Source organism: Ursus arctos, unplaced genomic scaffold (genome assembly GCF_023065955.2).
Source record: "Ursus arctos isolate Adak ecotype North America unplaced genomic scaffold, UrsArc2.0 scaffold_5, whole genome shotgun sequence".
In the NCBI taxonomy this organism is placed as follows: Eukaryota; Metazoa; Chordata; class Mammalia; order Carnivora; family Ursidae; genus Ursus; species Ursus arctos.
Window position 1 is genome coordinate 44,513,249 of NW_026623067.1, and position 21,024 is coordinate 44,534,272.

At 43.1% G+C, this 21,024-nt stretch overlaps 1 protein-coding gene across 1 annotated transcript; it reads right to left on the reverse strand.

The window, feature by feature from the left end:
- Positions 1–12,355: 12,355 nt before the first annotated feature.
- Positions 12,356–20,389, reverse strand: MCIDAS (multiciliate differentiation and DNA synthesis associated cell cycle protein). Its single transcript, XM_026498424.3, has 7 exons — positions 20,273–20,389; positions 20,090–20,186; positions 19,818–19,909; positions 16,308–16,380; positions 15,540–15,763; positions 14,803–14,913; positions 12,356–14,580 (listed from the first exon to the last, which is right to left on the reverse strand). The coding sequence occupies exons 1-7, from the start codon at positions 20,387–20,389 to the stop codon at positions 14,140–14,142; spliced, it is 1,155 nt and encodes a 384-aa protein (XP_026354209.1). The 3' UTR covers positions 12,356–14,139.
- Between the last annotated feature and the right edge of the window lie 635 nt (positions 20,390–21,024).

Genomic DNA, 21,024 nt, shown 5'->3' on the forward strand with positions numbered 1-21,024 from the left:
GAAGAGTCAGAAGGAGAGGGAAAAGCAGACACCCCCCTGAGCATGAAGTCTGATGCGGGGCTTGATCCCAGGACCCCGAGATCATGACCTGAGCCAAAGTCAGATGCTTAACTGACTGAGCCACCCAAGCACCCCTTAAGACTTTTCAGCTTATTTTTTTAAGTTTATTTTTAAGTAATATCTACACCTAACATGAGGCTCAAACTCACAACCCTGAGATCTACTGACTGAGCCAGCCAGGCACCCCTCAGCCAATTTTAAAATAAACAAAATTCACAGGTTAAATCACAGGCTATTCGTTAAATCACAAAAATCAGATCCAGCGTAGAGTGGGCAGGTCAGGCAGGCTCCATAATGATACGTAATTCTACATAAGGATACGATTGGAGAGTTGCCTTTCCTTTAGATTCTAGAAGTTCCTTTGATTTTAAGATTTCTCTTTTAACTCAGACGTTTCCTTGGCTGGGTCACGTTATTCAGTGTTATTTATTGACATCCTAGCAGAAATGAGGTAAAAGCAAGAATGAGATAAGAATCAATCCTGGGCATTACTGAGTGAAGGAGGGGTAAGAGCATGACAGACCTCAGGGGTTTTGAGTGCCAAGAACAAACTGCTCACGTTTTACTGAGGCAGAAGGCATGTCAATTTCCCGAGTACTTGTGTTATCAAGCAAGAAAATGTTTGTAAGAGTACTTTAAAAATGTTAGAGCTCTCTACAAATAATCGCTAACATTTATTGAACTCTAACGTGACCATTGTACTTGTTCCCCTTAACATTCAATTATGCAAAATCCTATGGGCATCCACCTGCCCATAGGTGTTGAAGGAGGCTCTGCCAGTATCTCCATTTTTCCAGATAGGAAACTGAGGCATGGAGAGGTTAAATAACGTGCTGGACCCCACAGCTAGTAAATGGTTAAGCTAGGATTATGACCCAGGTGTGCGCTCCAAAACCACTCTTAATATTTTTGCTCAAAATGTAGGTGTTAAGGTCTTCTTGTTGCTTTCTTCACAGGCACTATGGTGTTGTGTGCTTGTTTGTTTGTTTTAATGGCTTTATTGAGATATAATTCACACCGCATAAAATTCACCCTTTTAAAGTGTACATATCCATGGTTTTTGGAATATTCGCAGAATTATGCAGGCGTCACTACAGTCGACTTTAGACCATTTTGATGAACCCAAAAGAAATTCCCTACCCTTTAGCAGTCTCCCCATTCCCTGTTTCCCCAGCGCTAGGCAACCACTAATCTATTTCCTGTCTCTATGGATCTGCCACTTCTGGTTATTTCCTAAAAATAGACTCAATCAATATGGTTTTCTGTGGCTGACTTTCTCCATTTAGCATAATGTTTACCAATTTTATCCATTGTGTAGCATGTATTAGTTCTCTATTCTTTTTTATTGTTGGACAATATTCTGTCGCATGGACATGGTACGTGTTATTTATCCATCAGATGGTAGACATTGGGTTGTTTACACCTTTTGATTATATGACAAATGCTGCTATGAACATTCATGCAAAAATTTTTGTATGGACATGTTGCACCTCTCTTGGGTAGACATCTAAAAGTAGAATTGTTGGGTCATATGGTACCTCTATGTCTAACCTTTGAGGAACTGCCAAACTGTTTTCCAGAGTGGCTGTACCATTTTACATTCCCACCAGCTCTATATGAGGATTCTAGTTTTTCATATTCTCACCAACACGTTTTATCTGTCTGTTTTATTATAGCAATCCCAGTGAGTGTGAAGTGGTATCTATCTCATTGTGGTTTTGATTTGTATTTCCCTAACAGCTAATGATGTTGAGTATATTTTCATAGTATGTCATGATTTGATTATTTCTAAAACTTAGGAAATCAAGACTTGCAACCCATAGTAATATGGGAAATACACTGCCTGGGAAAGATCAAGCTCCTGACCACAAGATCCTGGTTTCATTCATCTTGGAGACTTTCAGCACAAAACACCATTCTTTACAGAGGAGAGGTGTCCCGGAAATGTTTGCTGAATTGTAGTCCCGTTATTCCTTTGTAAGTCAATTCCACTTTCCTACGGAACTAGCTTTCCTACGGAACTAGCTTTACATGGTATTAACTTCACAAATTAATCCATAAAAACCTTTCTAAGCTTTAAGGTAGCAGAACCATGGTATTTATAATACAAGCCTGAGCCCTAGGTCCTGCTAAAGGAGTGATAGAGTACATTAGAGAGCAGGACAAACAGAACTATCCTAAACCTATCCTGCTGTAAGCAGAGGTCCAGACCTTGGGGGGGAAGGGGGAGAGGCACTTTTCCTTTTTTATTGATACATAACACACATAGTGCACTAATCTTAAATGTATAGCTTGATGATTTTTTTATATGAATATACCTGTGTAACCGCCATCGAGATGAAGAAATAAAACATTTCCACCACTCTAGTTTTCCTCATTCTGTTTTTCCTGTCAGTCCTGTCACCATAGGTAACCACTACTCTGACTTCAAAATCCTCTGTTTTACCTAGAAAACTTTTTATTTAGAATTTATCTCTGCCACCCTCCCACCTCCAATTCTAGACCCGGTTTTCTGATTACCTAGGAGGATGCAATTATCATGCTTTTTACAACTCTGCCCTGACCTATCTGTTTCCCAAAGTACTCTTAGGTCCAAGAGACCTGTCTCCCTTCCCTTTAATCAAACTCTCCTTCTTTTGTTGACTCTGCTCTTCCCAAGTAGACTGTGAGCTCCTCAGGGATAGGGACTCTACTTTCCTTGCCTTTAGGCACATGGGAGATGTTCAATCTGCCTGTCAAATAAAAGCGTATGACCTTGGGGATGTAGGAAGGGACAAACAATCTCAACATAACAAAATTGCAGTAATTCCTGAATGCCATACAGTTCCATATTCCTTCCAGGGAAAGTGGAAGAAGCTGCTTAGTCATGGGAGGTGGGGGGCAGGGGGAAGCTTACAATAAATAGTGGAACAAAGGAGTCAAATGTTATAGATTGGATGATCACAGCTCTGAGGAAAATAAAACCAATGGTTGCAAAAAACTAGAATGAAATTCACCAAAATATGAACAATGATTATATTTGGAAGGTGAAACTAGAGGTTGTTTCTCATTACTTTATTTTCTGAAACTGAATAACACCTACTGTTATACTGTTATAATGGGGGGGGGTCACATTATTTAATGAGACTACTTAATAACCCCAAATGATCTTTAATCAGAGAAAAGTCAAGCCATCTATCTAAGTGAAATGAAAAGATTTGCAAGGAACTGTGTTGGAGCAGAGCAGAAGGTCTTTCCTGGCGTGGTGTCAACTCTCCTAAATTAAACCTGCTTTTTATATTCCTTCCCCAACTCCATTTCTTTGTTTTTTTGAATGTTTATTTTATTTATAATAATTATTTATTATGTTATGTTAGTCACCATACAGTACATCCCCAGTTTTTGATGTAATGTTCCATGATTCATTATTTGCATATAATACCCAGTGCTCTATGTAATATGTACCCTCCTTAATACCCATCACCGGCGATCCCAATCCCTCACCCCCGTCCCCTCTGAAGCCCTCAGTTTGTTTCCCAGAGTCCGTAGTCTCTCGTGGTTCATTCCTCCTTCTGTTTACCCCCACTTCATTCTTCCCTTCCTTCTCCTACCTATCTTCCTGCTATTTCTTATGTTCCATAAATGAGTGAAACCATATGATAATTGTCTCTCTCTGCTTGACTTATTTCACTTAGCATTATCTCCTCCAGTGCCGTCCATGTTGCAGCAAATGTTGGGTAATCGTTCTTTCTGATGGCTGAGTAATATTCCATTGTATATATGGACCACAGCTTCTTAATCCAGTCATCTCCCAACTCCATTTCTGAATCTGAAACTTTTCACTAAAATGCCCACCTCTTTCCACCCATAAAAGCATTTTTTTAAGATTTTATTTATTTATTTGAGAGAGAGGGCTTGCGCAGGCGTGCGTGCACACATGAGCCGGGGGAGGGGCAGAGGGAGAAGCAGACTCCCCGCTGAGCAGAGAGCCCCACTGGGGCTCAATTTCAGGACCCTGAGATCAGGACCTGAGCAGAAGGTAGCTGCCCAACCCACTGAGCTACCCAGGCACACTGGCAATAATAAACAACCTTAAGATAAAACCAAGATAACCAAGTGTTTTTAAGTGTCTTTCTACTTACCTATCATGATTATTAATTTCGTCTGAAGGAAAAAGGACATGTTTTTGGCTTCCCACTAACCCTACCCTCTTTTAAATTAATGAAGACTTTTTATGAATTTTCTATGATCATAGAAGATTTAAGCCTATAAGGGGCCAGCCTCTTTATCTTTTCAGATCAGGAGAAAACAAACCCAAAGGAGTTTATCCAAGTACATGATCTCCTAAACAATGAAAAAGAATATTTCAGGTAATGTATGAGCTTGGAAGATTTTTTTCCCTCTCTGCTAAAGCCAAGGCAATTCATAAAATCTCTTCTCATGCAACAAGTGTTAATATACTAGGAATCATTTCACAAAAGATATGTGCAAGTATTAAGCTTTTCCAATTAGAATGTATTTAAATTAAGGGAGCATCACACCACCTCAATTTCATGCGTCACATCAATTGGCATAAATGGGAAATGAGACTAGAAACAGCCAGTACCACAGAGTATAAGTAATGGCATCTCTAAGGTTGAAGTAGAAAGTTTGCATTTGAAAGGCTAAACTTTAAGGGTACCTGGGTGGCGCAGTCAGCTAAATGTCTGACATTTGATTTTGGCTCATGTCATGATCCCAGCGTCCTGGGATAGAGCCCTGAGTCAAGCTCCCTGCTCAGCAGGGAGTCGGTTACTCCCTCTCCCTCTGCCCCTCCCCCCACTTGTTCTCTCTCTCTCAAATAAATAGATAAACTCTTTTTAAAAATAAAAATAGGGGTGCCTGGGTCGCTCAGTCATTAAGCGTCTGCCTTCAGCCCAGAGCGTGATCCCCCTGGGATCAAGTCCGGCGTCGGGTTGCCTGCTCTGCTGGGAGCCTGCTTCTTCCTCTCCCACTGCCCCTGCTTGTGTTCCCTCTCTCGCTGGCTGTCTTTCTCTCTGTCAAATAAATACATTCTTTAAAAAAGTAAAATAAAATAATAAAAAATAAAAAACAAAACAAATGAACAAACAGCAACCAAAGAGATAAACAGAGAACAAACTGGTGGTTGTCAAAGGGGAAGGGTGGGTAGGGAAGGGGTAAAATGGGGAAGGAGATTAAGAGGTACAGACTTCCAGTTATAAACAAGTCACGGGGATGAAAACTACAGTGTAGGGAATGTAATCAATAATACCCTAATACACTTATTGTGGTAAGCATTTCATGATGTATATAATTGTTAAATCAATATGTTGTATACCTGAAACTGATTTAGTATGTGTCAACTATAGTTCAATTTTTTTTAAAGATTGTATTTATTTGAGAGAGAGTGAGCAAGAGAGAGAGCATGAGCAGGGTGGAGGGGCAGGGGAGAGAGAGAAACCAACTCCCCACTGAGGAGGGAGCCCAGTGCGGGACTGGATCCCAGGACCCAGAGATCATGACCTGAGCTGAAAGCAGACGCTTAACCGGCAGGAGCCGCTCGGGTGCCCGAACTATATTTCAATTTTAAACAAAGAGAATCTCTTCAAATATTTTTAAGGAGAAGCACTTTAAGTGAGTAGAGCCAATAACTACTCATAGATACCATCCTGGACAATATCTTATGTTCAGCCCACATCTTCTCACTGTAACTGTACTCCAAAAATTAATTAAATGAAAACAAACCTAGGTTAAGCCAGTATTTACCTGATGAACTGAAAATCACCTGTTAGTATTATATACCAAAGTGGGTTCCATAGGCTAGTCTGATAAAAATACGTTGCCAATAAATATATACATTTAATAGAATAAGGACATTATTGTTTATGTATAACAAAAACTAGTTTCTATTTTTTTGTATTTGGACAGTTTTAATTTGTCATTCTGTTTTGATCTAGAGCTCCATTTAGTTGATAGGTCTTCAAACTGACTGTAGGCTTTTTTCCTCGCCAGTATAAATCTATTCAGTATTTTGTGCCAGCACGTAGCTGGCCTTTAGGTGCTTTAAGTATTCAGTTCAGAAGAGAAAATACTTCTTGAGTCAATCATTTTTTAAACTCAACTCTGAAAAAAAAAAAAGCCATTCTCCTGTTACAGATGTGACTTTTAGCTGTTCAATTTCTTTAAACCACAATGATATAAAGAATTTTCTGTAATATAGCTGTTTTCATTATTCACTTAGCAATTTTGAATTCACTTCAAAATTCCCATAAAAGCAAGCCTAACACATAACCCCATTCCCTTAGCCTCTCTCTCTTGCCAAGCTGTCCTCCACCTACTCTCTCCTTTCCATTGCCTCCACGTAGCAGAGCTCTCCATTCCTGGTATACATGCATTATGGTTAAGCCACTTACTGTGGAGTGTTTACTTTTAAGAATAGGTATCAGCAAAACTTTCTAAATTTAAATGCAGACGTGTCTTGCCTTCAATCCAGAAACAAAAGAACCTAAAGCTAAAGTTTCTCTAAGTAGTAGCACCTGTAAGTTCTTTATTTGTTGTTGAATTTGCAGTTTTACATTTTGTTTGTTCAATACTGGCCTTCATCTTGTTGTCATGGTAACGTTCTGATTCTGCTTTTTAGTTTTGGCTAATTGATGGTTTCCTAAGCATTGCAGGAACACCTCGCTTTAATTTCTCCCCTCCAGTCTAATATGTTTAAAGTTTATTATTCAAAGACAGGAAAACTTTGAACTGGAGGATCAAAAGGAAGAAAAAATGGGAAGGATTTTTTTCTTTAAAGTCTTAAAATTTCCAAAGAGATAACTAAATTTAACAAGACTCACTGAAGTGAGAGCAAAGCTAGGAATCAATTGTAGAGGCATTCATTCACTGATTTGCTACGAGAACTTAATAGCATTGAACCATTTTTTCCCTTCATCTGTAATAATAGTAATTAGCATATATACTAAACTATTGCAAAAATAATAATAAGGTATAGAGGATGTCATTGTAAAGTTTTAGGTAAAAGCCAAATATTAGTAAAAATGAAAGCAAACATAATGAATATTGTTCTGCTCAGTTATGTTTGGGCGTAGATAAGAGACATGCCACAGAAAAAGACATACACCATATGATTTCACTCATATGTGGAATTTAAGAAACAAAACAAACAAAGGAAAAAAAGTGAGAGAAACCAAAAAACAGACTCTTACCTATAGAGAACAGAGGGTTACCAGAGGGGAGGTGGGTGGGGAATGGGTGATGGAGATTAAAGATTCACTTATCTTGATGAGCACTGAGAAATATATGGAATTGTTGAAAGCTATATTGTACACCTGAAACTAACACAGCGCTGTATGTTAACTACACTGGAATTTTAAAATAATTAATTTTTAAAAAGATATAACCAGTTTAGATTTAGAAATAATATTGAGTCTTACAGAGCAAGATAATTTTTACTATTTTCTTTGTTTAACTTGGAAACAGTTGATAGGATGGATGGATGGATGGATGGATGGATGGATGGATGGATGGATGGACAGTGACAGCATTAAGATATAAATGTTAGGGGAAAAGAGACAAATTTCTCAGCTATAATTTGTATAGCTGCTCTACCCCAAACGAGGGAGTACAATTCCCCATTTCTTTTTTTAAAGATTTATTTATTTATTTGAGGGGGTTTGGGGGGGGAGAGCAGAGGGAGACGGACAGAGAATCTTTTTTTTTTTTTTAAGGATTTTACTTCTTTTTCTGAGACAGAGAGATACAGAGAGAGAGAGTAGGAGCAGGGGGAGAGGCAGAGGGAGAGGGAGAAGCAGGCTCCCCACTGAGCCAGGAGCTGGATCCCAGGATGCTGGGATCATGACCTGAGCTGAAGGCAGACGCTTAACCATTTGAGTCTCCCAGGTGCCCCTGGACAGAGAATATTCAGCAGACTTCACGCTGAGTGAGGGGCTGACCCAGGGTTCAGTCTCACAACACTGAGATCATGACCTGAGCCGAAAACAAGAGTCAGCGCTTAACTGACTGAGCCAACCAGGCACCCCCAACTCCCCATTTCTTAAGGGTAGGCTACATGTACTAGTCCCACAGGGAATAAAGGAAGAAAAAAATAACTTCACAGTGAAGGAACCTGATGAACAATGCATAGTCAGGTGATCAAAGTCAACAATCAATAGTCATAAATTATGTTGATAGAATGTACCCTTGTTATGATGTGATGAAAATGGAACTTTTCCTATATGACCTTCCTCCAAAGAACGTATAACACTGCTCTAATCATGATAAAAACATTAGATACATTTCAGTAGTAGGGGGACATTTTAAAATATACCTGACTGGTGCTTCTCAAAACTGTCAAGGACAGCAAAAACAAAAAGTGTTGGAAACTGCCACAGACAAGGTAAATACAAGGAGTCATGACAACTAAATGTAATGTGGCATTTTGGGTGGGATCCCAGAATAGAAAAAAGACATTAGGTAAAAACTGAGGAAATTTGAATAAAATATGAACGTCTGTTAATAATAATGTATCAACATGGCTCATCAATTGTTACCAAATGCATTATATTAACATGTTAATATGGGAAACTGTATGCCAGGGGATGTATGGGAACTCTACATACCTTCTTAATTTTTCTATAAATCTAAAACTAGAAGAGTCTATTTAAAAATATATATAAATGTTACATATGTCAAATCAAACCAAATTACATCAAAATATCAAAGTCTAAATTCAACAGATAATTTCTACTTTCAACTCATTTATGCCTGCAACTTGTTGATACCAAAGTAAAGTAAAAGAAAATCAGAGTAAAACATTAAGTTAACTAAGCCATATGCAGGGTATGTATTAAACATCTGAATGACTGACTCTTTTTTAAAGTTTTCCAAAAGATTTAATATTATTTCTGGAGAAGTTAGCTCAGCTGCAGTAAAAATGAAACCATATTCACTGGTTTTACTTCTTCCTTTCTGATCCTTATGACTTTTATCTCTTTTCCTTTCCTTATTAAACTGGCTAGAACTTCCAGTATACTGTTAGCTAAAAATGTGCTTGCTCATAGATGAGAATTTTTATGGGAGAGAGACATTGTATTGTTAGCTTTATAGTGTGTATTGATGAAATGTATATAACAGCAGAAGGATAAGGAGATGATCAACAGAATTACACTGTTCAGAGTTTTGGTCATTTTACTTGAAGTCAGTCAACATTCACTTTAAGTAGATTGTAATAAATTGTAATAATCTAGGGAATAAAACGTTTATTCACATAAAATGAATTCATATAAAATGAATAAACATTTCATTCCCTAGAGTAGCAACCCCTTATAAAAAAGATGCAAACAGATACAGCTAAATGGCCACCAGAGAAGTTTAAAATGGAATACTAAAAAAAATTATTTAAAGAAGGCAAGTAAGAAGGAAAAGAGGAACCAAAAAGAGCATATATAAGACAAACAAGAAGCAAATGGCAAAATGGTGGACCAACTTCAACAATAATTACGTTAAATGTAAATGAACGAAACACTACATACAAAAGGCTGATATTGCCAGACTGGATAAAAAAGCAAGAACCTTGAATATGCTCCCTGTATATCCTAAATTTAAAGATAACAAATAAGTTGGAAGTAAAAAGAAAAAAATATTCCAGGGATGCCTTGCTGGCTCAGTCATAAGAGCATTTGACTCTGGATCTCCGGGTTGAGAGTTTGAGCCCCATGTTGGGTATAGAGATTGCTTAAATAAAAACTTTTTAAAAATTCCATATATATAGAAGAGCACATATATAGAAGAGCGGGAGTAACTATGTTAATTCAGGCAAAATACACTTCAGGACAAAAATATGACTGTAGATAGAGAGAAACACTCCATATTAATAGAAAGGGCCAATACCTTAAAATATACATAATAATTATTTTGTGCCTTAACATATGCACCTAATAAACTTCACACTATGTGAAGCAAAAGTTGACAGAATGAAAGGAAGAAATAATTTCAAAATTACAGTTGAGGATTTTGATAGTATTTGGTAAGACAGAAAAAACAAAAATCAGTAAGGATATAGATGATTTGAACAAAAATATCAACACCTCAATCTAATTGACATTTAAAGTACACTACACTCAATAACTTGAGGATACACATTCTTTTCAATTCATACGTTATGTGCAGCAATTTAGAACATAAGCATGCCATTAAGCAAATCTCAGATTTCAAAACATCAAAATCTTAAATAGTATTTTCTTTAACTGAAGCAGAATTAAATGTTGATGCCGTCACAATGAGTTAAAGTAGAGTCTTTGCAGGTTAAGGCCCATGTATTTGGTACTATTCCCAAACCTCTCCAGGTGATTCTAATGAGAGCTGGTGTTAAAACCAGTAATTTAGGCATATGGCAGCAACTAGCAAGGGAAACAGCCAAAAGAGATTTTAAAAAATGGTTGCATGGGAGAAGCAGATCATTAGTTTCATAGAAGTTCTCTATTATTTTAATTTTTAACTGTATGTGTATTGCTTTGAGACAATTTCAAATTTACTACTTAAAATTTCTTCCTCTAAGGCAAAGTCCCCAGGTTCTCTTATCTAAGTGGATTCTCCACTCTTATTCTCTACCTCTGATCTCTGTTTTCATCAAGTCACCTATTCCAATTTAAATTACAGATTTATGTGTTTGCAGGTTATTATTTGTCTCATTCCCTAGCTTGTAAGCTCCAAAGGGGTAGATGAATGCCTGTTGTATTTACCAACCTATACCCAATACCTATCACACAGTAAGTATCCAGTATATATTGGTTAAATTAGTGAATTATTAAATGGCTGGATTTATTTTTCATTTCTACAACAAATATGCATTACTGTTATAATACAGTATAATATGTACTGTTATAAAAAGAAAAAATGTGTTTTTAATATAAATATATAAATCAGAGTGGAATGTGGTATCCACATTCACGCTTGCTTAAATTCCTTTCCTGGTTCAGTCATTAGAGATGAAAGAAATACAATACAATTTTCAAGGTTCATTTTGCATTAATTATATCAGGCTTTCTTGTTTTCTAAGGGCCTTATGCTTTTATTTTATACTTCCTTATAAATATTTTTGTAAAATCTAGAAATTTGTGGGGAAGATGGAGACACTAAGATTAAACCATCCTGGGGCACCTGGGTGGCTCAGTCAGTTAAGTGTCCAACTCTTGATTTCGGCTCAGGTCATGATCTCAGGGTCCTGGTCCTCCATACTCAGTGGGGAGCCTGCTTGAGGACTCTCTCCCTCTCCCTCTGCCCCCCACGCCTGCTCTCTCTGTTTCTCTCTCTCTCCAAAATAAAAATAAATAAATCTTGGGGCGCCTGGGTGGCACAGCAGTTAAGCGTCTGCCTTCGGCTCAGGGCATGATCCCGGCGTTCTGGGAACGAGCCCCACATCAGGCTCCTCCACTATGAGCCTGCTTCTTCCTCTCCCACTCCCCCTGCTTGTGTTCCCTCTCTCGCTGGCTGTCTCTATCTCTGTCGAATACATAAATAAAATCTTTTAAAAATAAATAAATAAATCTTAAAAAAAAATCAAACCTTCATGTTTAGAAGTAACTCTATATGTGTATTGCTTTCAAATCGATGATTTGCTAATTTTCTATGTTCAGAGAAAGATTAATATTTGGTTTGTACAAAAAAAATTTTTCTCTTGCTCACTTCTCTGTTCTACTCTATGTACTCTAATTTCCTGTGACACTAAATTGACCTAGCTTCGTGGGGTGGAAGACCGCTATTTCAGCCTAGTGACCTTTGGAAACATCTCCCTCCCACCTATTCACTCCCCCCTAATACAGTGAATGGTGAAAGCCAGTCAACAGTAAGGTTTTTTTTATTGTATTTCTTCAAATGTTATTAATATTCACAAGGAGAAGTTGCCTTAATTTTGGTCATAGCTCTATAAATATCCTTTTATTCACACCAGGTTATGAGCAGAAGGCATAAAAGTACATAATGGATTGGTCTTGATTTTGCAGCAAGTGTGCAAGGCCCCTCCAGTGTGATGCTGAGCATACGTTTACCGTCTATACTGTATGTCAAACCAAATAGTGTATTCGTCTGTTAACAAAAGCCAGGTTGTGTCGTATTTTAAAAGTCGAGCAATAACATTATTTCCTTTGGAATTAACTGAAACGTAAGATTTACAATAGGCTGATGAGATTCAATTGCATAAAAGTAATATTTACAAAAATTAATAGCAAGTTAAGCTATTGTAGTGTTTAAAGTTTATCGTTTTCTCAAAAAACAACTCCAAAAAAAAGGAAAAAGAAAAAATTTAAAGCTACAGAATAATAAAGCTAGTAGTATCTATCATAAGGCCTCTGACTCCTGTAAGTATGGTTTTAGAGGAGTTTATACTGACTTCTGTGTAAGTAGAAACTACCGTTGGTTTCCCCCATAGCTTTGAGGTTAATGAAGAAGAGTTATTTCACTCAGGCACCAACCCCTTGACTTTCAGCACTAGCCCAAAGGTCTCCCTCCTCTTTGTACTGGGAAAAAAAGGAGGTGGGCTGCCTGCTTGTTATTTGTCAGTGTCTTTCTGCCAATTGTTTCTCAGGGCAAGTTAAGGGTCTTTGTTGGTTTTGTTTTTTCTGAACCTGAGCTTCAGTAACTTTATATATAAGCCGATGAAAAGAATTTTCAACTTTCAATTTTCAACTAGTGTACTTTTTAAGAGTCCATTTGTTAGACAAAATATGAGGAAATGTGGTCTATTTTATCACTTTTTTTTTTTTTTGGTTTCTAAACCCAGCAGTACATAGGACAACCTGGAGGAGCAGGTTCTGCCACCCTGCGCAGCTCACCTGCCATCTGATATCACCACTGAGAGGGCAGAGTGAGCGGTGTGGTGTAACAGGGCTGGAAACTTGCCCACGCTGAGGCCACAGAAAAAAGGAGCTCTCGTGTTGAGAACTGGGAAGGGAGGGACAAATCCCTACTTGACATATGCCAGTCACATAATGTCACAACAGAGGAACCCCACACAAAAGGAAATAGAAAAAAAAGTCAAAGGGAAGGCACTATATAATGTGTAAGTTTTTTTTTTAGAAGATCAACCCTAGAAATATAAGACATGAATGTGCACCGCAGTTTTATCTATGGACTTCAAATAGATAGTTTTACTTTTACCAAGATTTCCACACTTGATTTCTGGTGCGTGCACATGTGCGCGTGCACACACACAAATATATATTCTTTTTCACGTGAAATATACTATTTTCTTAAAACTTTTTTTTATCAACAAAGTTTGCTTTTTGTGTGATTATTCTGTTCAGACATATAAACTATATATAATTAATATAAACATATACCATAAATCTTACAAAATTATATGAATGATCATTACAAACAAATGTGTTTGGAACCTATTTTGTAGATAGCCCATTGCCTCTAAGCATCTACATTTTTCTCTACTTTATTGCCCTTAAGCAAGTGTTTTGGCTCTCTCTCCTAACTTTTTATTCTTCCAGCCAGAACAAAAGTTTTCAACAGTAAGAAAATTAAGGGTCCTTCCAGGACCAGGGGAAGTTGAGTAATGTAATGAAGCATTCACTCACAAACCTGGCTTCTTTAAGTAACTAGTGAGAAAGACTGGAAGTTCCCAATAATGCTTCTTAATATATTATAGAAAATTATTTAATCTCTTAGAGCCTCCTTTTCCTTCTTATAAAAGTAGGGCGTTATATAATTATAAAATAGCTAAGTGATTTCAAAGTCCTTTCCAGTTCTAAAAGTACATAATTTAAAGCTGCTAAAAATACTTTTAAAATTGATTTTTATATGTGTGTTTACACACACACGCGCACACACTATGAAAGGGGAGGGAATATATAGTATTTATATACCGTATTTTATACGGTATATAAATACGGTTTAAAGTATTTTATACTTTACATCATTATCGAGACGTTTTTGTTCCTGAAAAAAGAATTCGTTTCAGGGTGGCGTTCGCCCAGCAGGGGGAGTACTTCTGAGAAGCCGGGTTCAGGAAACAGTTCCAGCTACTCCCACTTGGCCTCCAGGCGCTTCAGCCCGGATACAGGGCAGTGTTTTGGGGAACCACATCGCAGCTCAACTGGGGACCCAGCGGAATTTGTAACCCCCGTTGGCTGTCCGAATGGTGAAGGCATTGCCCTGGGGGAAAGCGAGGGTGCGGATGGTGCTATGGCTGCGGATGGGGGTCCTGAAGGAGCCGCCCTCTTCCAGCTCACTGTGGCTCAAGTTTAGCGCGCTCCGGCTGCAGTCTGTGCGCAGCCCCCGGAAGGTGCCGTGCAGGTTCCCCGGCATGACTTCCCTGCTCGCCGGCTCCGAGTGGAGCCGGAGCCGCTTGGGGTCGCGGCTCTGCAGCGCTTCGTCACAGCGCTCGGAAATCTCCCTCAGGATGGCGTCCACTTCCGCGCAGTCCTGCCCGGTAGCACTGAACAACTCCTCCAGGCTCCTTTTGGCTGTCGCCTTGAGCAAGAGCGGCTCGGCTGTCCTTCCGCAATCCCGGGACTGCGTGATCATCAGCTTCTACAAAAGATGGGGAGGAGCGCCAAGCTGGGGCCGGCTGGACTCCCCGGGCGCCTTTGGAACTCCGTGGACTTAGATGCGGGCTGCAAGTGGCTCAGCAAGCTCTCGGCAGCCACCGCCCTTCTCCCAACCCCTCTGGGTCCCAATACTAAGACAAGGCGGGGGCTGCACAGGAACATTTCCGGCGTCCCGCAGTGTCCCACACACCCGCACCCCACTTACATCCAGCACCGAGGCCAGGTGCCGGGTCCGACTGGCAAGTTCCTTCAGTTGCACGTTCCGCTCCTTGAGCGAGGCGATCTCTTCCTGTTTCTGGGTGAGCGTCACGTGCAGCTGCAGGAGGAGACCCAAACACTGAGAGGTAGGCCACCGTGGTCGGTCTCATCTGCATACTCTGCATGAATTATACCAGGATCCTAACATCTAATCTGGAACGGGGACCCAAGGGCACTTGCACTGGTGAGAATAATAATCACTTTTGTTTAGTTGTCCTTTGTTTTTACAAAGCACTTAGACAAAATGTATCTCATTCCTCAGTGAAGCGTGTTGGTGAAGAGTACAGACTTGGGCAACAAGAAGATACAGGTTCTGCCTCTGAAGTTCAATCTTCCTATACCTCAGTTTCGTAACCTGTAAAATGGGGTAGTAAGGGTATTTTGTTCAGTGGTTGTATTAGAAAAAAAAGGTAAATTGATAAGCACAATACCAGGCGTATAGGAAGACTTCCGTAAATATTGATGTCCCTATTAAAAATCTGGTCGGGCAGGATTATTCCCGCTTACTGAGGTTAGAAACTGAGGAGAGCCACCGGAGCAAAGGCAGCCGTGTGAAGCACTCCCCCGTCCCTTGGTTCTGACTTACGCGGGGGCCCATTCCCGCTCCTGCAACCCCCATTTCGCCCAGAGCTCCATACCCTGTCCCCAACCCAGGATTCCTGGCGGCCAGCCCAGTACCCCTACTTGGTTATTCTCAACGAGCGCGTCCCCCAGTGCCCTCTGGTTCTGGTCGGCCACCTCCTTCCAGTACTGCTCCGGCGGGGGCACGTCAGGAGGGCGCAGCGGCGGTGACTGCAGGGCCCTTGGGTCCAGCGGCGGAGAGAGACTGGGCCCAAATGGCAATACGTCGCAAGGAGAGAAGGGGAAGTCTCCGCTGGCCAGAGGAGGCGACATCAAAGAGGATGAATCTGAGGAAGAGCGGGAGCTAGGTTTGCAGCCTCAGACTCATGCCCAGCTGGCTACAGGGACAAAACGCCACGCGGGGTGTAGGGTTTATGTGAAGACTTTGTTAAGTAAAGCACCCCTCACTCTGCAATCCCTACTTTTCCCAGGCCCTTTCTGATATCTTCTTCATACACAGCAGGCGCTCAATATATGCCTATTGAGTTGATCTGAATTTAATTTCCACGGTGGCCAGGGCAAACCTGCCTGAAGTCACACAGGTCCGCTGTTCTGTACACTCCTGTCACCCAACCTCTCCTCGACGACATCACAGCGTAGGGCTCCCTCTCCCAGAACTCAAACCGATAAACTGGGAAAGCGCTATAGATTCAGCGATTCATCTTCTCTATTAGAAAGGATGTTGTCTCGTAAATACGACGAGTTATGGTGTTGACAGGTGCTGGGTTTACCACCTTCGCGACCACGAAATGGAAATCTGAACTAGTTTGATTTGCGGAGTGGGGGACACCCCCGCCTCCCTTTATTGAACTGCAAGGAGACTGCACTTGCCTGCAATGAGATCATCCACTGTGTCTCTGAAATCCTGCAGACCCAAGTCCGCTGCAGTTTGCAGAGAATGGTTCTGAAATAAACCAAAAGTGTTAAATAGTGAATGTCAAGTCCAGCAGGTCTGAAACACTTCCCAGACCGACAGTCGCCCTCCCGGTTGTGCACGCACTGTCGTTCGCAACCGAGCGTCCTACCTGAAAATCAAAGCCCCATCCCAGGCTTGGAACCCAGCAGGCTTGCACTGCCATGGTGAGGCGCGTAACACTCACTCGAAGCAGGGACAGGGTCCCCGAGGGTCCTGAAGGGCGCCGAAACTGCGGGGCTGTGTTTGAGGCGGGAGTCCTTCCGCGCGCAGCGTGGTGGCCCCACGCCTGGCATCTGGCAGCCGGCAGTCCCCGGGCCGCCTCATTGGCCCGCCACCAGCCAACCAGCTGCCTCCTTGAGGCCCGAGACGTTGCTCCAGCTCCTGCTGAACCTCAGTTCAACTTACCGCCGACCCGCCAAGGAGCTGTGCCCTAAGATAAGGGAGCGGGTGTGCTTGCACTCCGACTTCCCTCCCAAGACCTGACAGCGTGCGGGGCCATCCAAAGAAATAACGTGAGGCTATATATCCCGATATCCCGCCGAGCCTCAGTCACAGCTAAACCTCCTTCTCCCCAGACAGGAAGGGAAAAGGTAGGCTATGATGAGGGGGCAGGGATGCTACGGAAAGTGCTTCTGTTCAGTATGCAGCAAGGGTGGCCCCTATTGCTCTTCTGTTGCTCAACAAGTCGAGTTTACTTTCTCCGTACGGTGTGATGCACCTCCTTGAGTGATGCATCGTGAGCTGGACACGCTTCTGGGTTCCTGCAATGTGCCTGCGTGTGTGAGGCAGGAGACAGTAGGAGGCTGGCAGCCCCGGAACCTTCTTACTCCCTTTATTCGTGGACATTTAGAGTTGACAAAACTCTTTTATGCGAAGTCCCTATGTTAATTCTCACCCAATGTAGGAAGCACGCAGGGCCCAGGAAGTGACCCCCCCCTTTGATGAAGAATCTGAAGCTCAGAGAAAGTTAATTGCCCAAAATCATCCAACTCTGAAATAGAATTGGGGCTCCTGATGGAGAATGATGATGACTGTATCAATCTTTCCTCCATACTGCATTGCCTCTAGCGTTTATCTCTTTTTTAAGCAAAGCCTGTCTTCCAATGAAGACAGCACTGGGGAAAAGGAAAGAAGTTTCTCAAGGCATATGGTGTGAGGGAATGCATCCAATATGCCCATCAGAAATATCTATTCTGATTCCACTGTTGGTGATTGATTCATTGATTCCTTTGTGTTAATAATACTCATCTCCCCCAAGGCCTTCTCTACTATTCAAATATTGCTGACAATAGGAACTTGCTCTGACCCTAACCTTAAAGAAAGTACCAGTATCAGCTTTCCTCAAGGAGGAGTGCTTCAATCTGGGAGGCATCAAGCACCAGTTGGGAACTGAGGCTATCAGAGGGGAAAGGAGCTTATAAAGGACCAAGACATGGGGCGCCTGGGTGGCTCAGTCAGTTAAGCGCCTGCCTTTGGATCAGGTCATGATCCAGCCCTACATCAGGTTCCCTGCTCAGTGGGGAGCTTGCTTCTCCCTCTCCCTGTGCCGCTACCCCTGCTTGTGCTCTCTGGCTGTCTCTGTCACGTAAATAAATAAAATGTTAAAAAAAAAAGTAAAGAGAAGAAAGGGCCGAGACAAATCCTGAAGCACAAGTTCTGTCCTTGTTGAAGGAGCCAGAAACCAGACTCATTTTCCAAGGGCTGAAAGGTCTTCCTCTTAAGATGAGATTCAGCCAAGGCCCTTACCACGAAGAGATTTGAGGCCAAGTTAGGAACGGGGCCCCAGGAAATGCTTCCTCCTATGCTATCCCGGGTCCTTGGCTCATTCTGGACCTCAAACAAACACTTCTGGAGTATTTCTTCTCTCTGTTCAGCAGGAAGGAGGCTAGGAAATATGACCCGAGTGTGCACTGGCCAGAGTCTTTCCAGGGGATCTTCCTCTAGGGGGTGTCTTTCCCTCTCTACCAGCTCTGTCTCCCCCAGGAAAAGTCTTGGACCTCTTGGACCATCTGGCATGAGCTCTGTGCTTGAAACTTTGAATCCTACCTTCCCAATTAGATAAAAATCTGGCATTTTTCCAAACCACAATGGCAGCCAAAAAAAAGTGGGGGGGGGGCTGATACAGAACATGATGTAAAAATTTAAGTTCTAAATACTTAAGCAACAATTCAACAAGAGCCTGCTTGATTTTCATGACTTGCTAAATAAACATGTTGGAGTAAGACATGATTGGGCCTCTAGGTCAGTTGAAAGATGCTCAAGTTGAAAGATGTCTTTGAGCATCCAGATCGAAAAGGAAAAACAAAATGGCCTCTGCAGGGCAATGCCCACTCTCACCTCTTGCCTTAACACTCTCTGCTCTATGTGGCCACCTACCCTGAGTCCATCTGGGCTCTAACCCAATTCTAAAGGCACTTAGGAGAAGCCTGAAAGGCTGTGTTCTACAACCAACCTCTGTTTTCAAGGTAGTCATATCTTCTGGAGTGTTCAGTGCTGGACATTTCCCCCATGGACCCCATGTCCCCAGGACCTGCTGCCAGGAAGCTGGGACTGGCACCCCTCTTGTAGGTTGCATCTTTCTAAGACCTCTTGTCTTTCTGGGCACTTCATGTCCCATTGATGAGCCAGGCAGTCTTCTGGCCTCCCAGACACAAATGCTGGGATGTTCCCTCATCAACCTGGTAAAGTCAGCCCTGGCAAGCGGTGGAAGTGGGATGGGAGTAAGGAAATAAGTTTTTGAGGAAAAGAAAAAGTCAAATACCTCTTTGCCGCATGAGGGTATGTGACATGAGGCTTTGGAGGGGGAGGAAATGACTTTTTTAAAGTGACCAACTGCTGAAGAGCCATCTTTGCAGAGAGGAACGTTTGCTGTCAGATCTCTTCCAGGGTTCTTTGTCCTTTGTCCCTCTTCCCCTAAATGTAAACTCTATTCATTTTTTCCAGTCTTGATCGAGTAGTTATTCGTCAATCTTCACACTCCTTAGATACCCAGGGAATGAAAATTGTTAGTGAATGGCCGGAAAGGGAATATTGGGAGCACTGACAGGACATGTACCAGGTGCCCAGTGCTCCATTTTGCTCCCACCTACTCTCCTGTTTCCTCAGTGCTCAATCTCCAGATTGCTTTGTCACAGCTCCAGGGAATAGACGGGGAGAACAGGAGACCCCTTCCCCGGAGGGAAGTTCTCCAGGTAAGCCCCTCTGTCCCAAGTTGGTCAGAACAGCTCTGAGAATACGGCCGACGCAACAGACTAGAAGGGAAGAAGTTCCGATCCTCGGGGCTGAGATTCCGGCACGTCTGCCCCCACTAGCTATATCTGCCAGCGCTCCCGGCCTGAGATGAGCCTCTGCGGACGCGAACCCTGGACTCCCGAGTCGGAATTTGGGTTGTCGGCCGCCGGGCTTCAGGAGTTAAGGGGAGGTACCTGCGAGGCGGTCAAGTCACCACTAGGCGGCGCGTCGGACCCGAGTAGCGAGGAGCAATCCGCGAGGTCCTGCAGGTCTATGGTGGTGAGGGCTGCGCAGGGAGAACCGGAGACACGCACCAGGCGGGCCCTGAGTCTCTCCGCCAGGGCTCGCCACTGGCATCCCCGCCAGGACATCAGAGCCCGGGGGAGAAAAGTTTTTCTGAGCCGCGCGTGCCCTACCCACCCGGCACGAGGAAACCGAGGGATCGCGCGGGAGCCACTAGGCTCACCTGGCAGCGCAGCGGGCTCCGCGTCTCGGGGATCTTCGTATACCGACACTGGGCTGCTGCCGCTGCAACCAGGAAAGAACTTCGGCGGAGGGGCGAACTAGCCGGACACAGAAACGGTGAGCATGGGTCAGCCCTCGGACCCGGAGCGTGCGGCCCCTGCCCGGCACCGGCCCGCGGCCCCACCTTCCTCTCCAGCTTCCCGGGCTTGACGAAAGGCCGGCCCCGCAGCTCCAGCATCCTGTTGGGGCAGATGCTGTCGAAGGCTCGGCGTCCCGCCGCGGCGCCTCCGCAGGACTGCATCCTGCCTCCCCGCCCGCCCAGGAACGCGGTGCTGGTTATTCGGCGGCGGTGGCCACGGCTGGAATAGCGATTCACAGTCCGCGCTCCGCCTGGCGCCTGCAGGGAAAGCGCGTGGCGGGTTTGGAAGCAAGGGGTGGTTGTAGAGGTGCGGAGGGAGGGCCAGTGGAGAGGGACGACTTCGGCGCGGGCGGGGCTGCTCGCGCCTGAGCGCCAGAGGTGGCGCCTTCAGCCCCGGACAATCTGCGCGCGGGCGGAGGCGTTAAACCCAACTTGGCAACGCGGCTTCCCCCGGGATCTGCGAGCGCGGGACCCGGGCCCGCGAGCGCCCTTTTGGTGAGTGTTGGCGCCGCCGCCTCCGGCAGCGCCAGAAAAAGGGAGGGTGGACGAGCCCCGCTGGTCCCTAACACTAGGTACCGCCTTTCCGATTTTGGAGAGCAGGGATGGAAAAATTAACGATTCTTATTTCCTTTTCTTTCCACCCCAGCCATACTGCACGAAATAAATGCGGAGTGACACTCGCCAAAGCCAAACTCTGGCATTTGACCACCCTGTAGGATCTGGTGGGGATGTAGAATCCGAATAGGGACTCCTCAGAACTACCCTCAGATTATAGAAGACCCTTCCTCCAGGGCTGG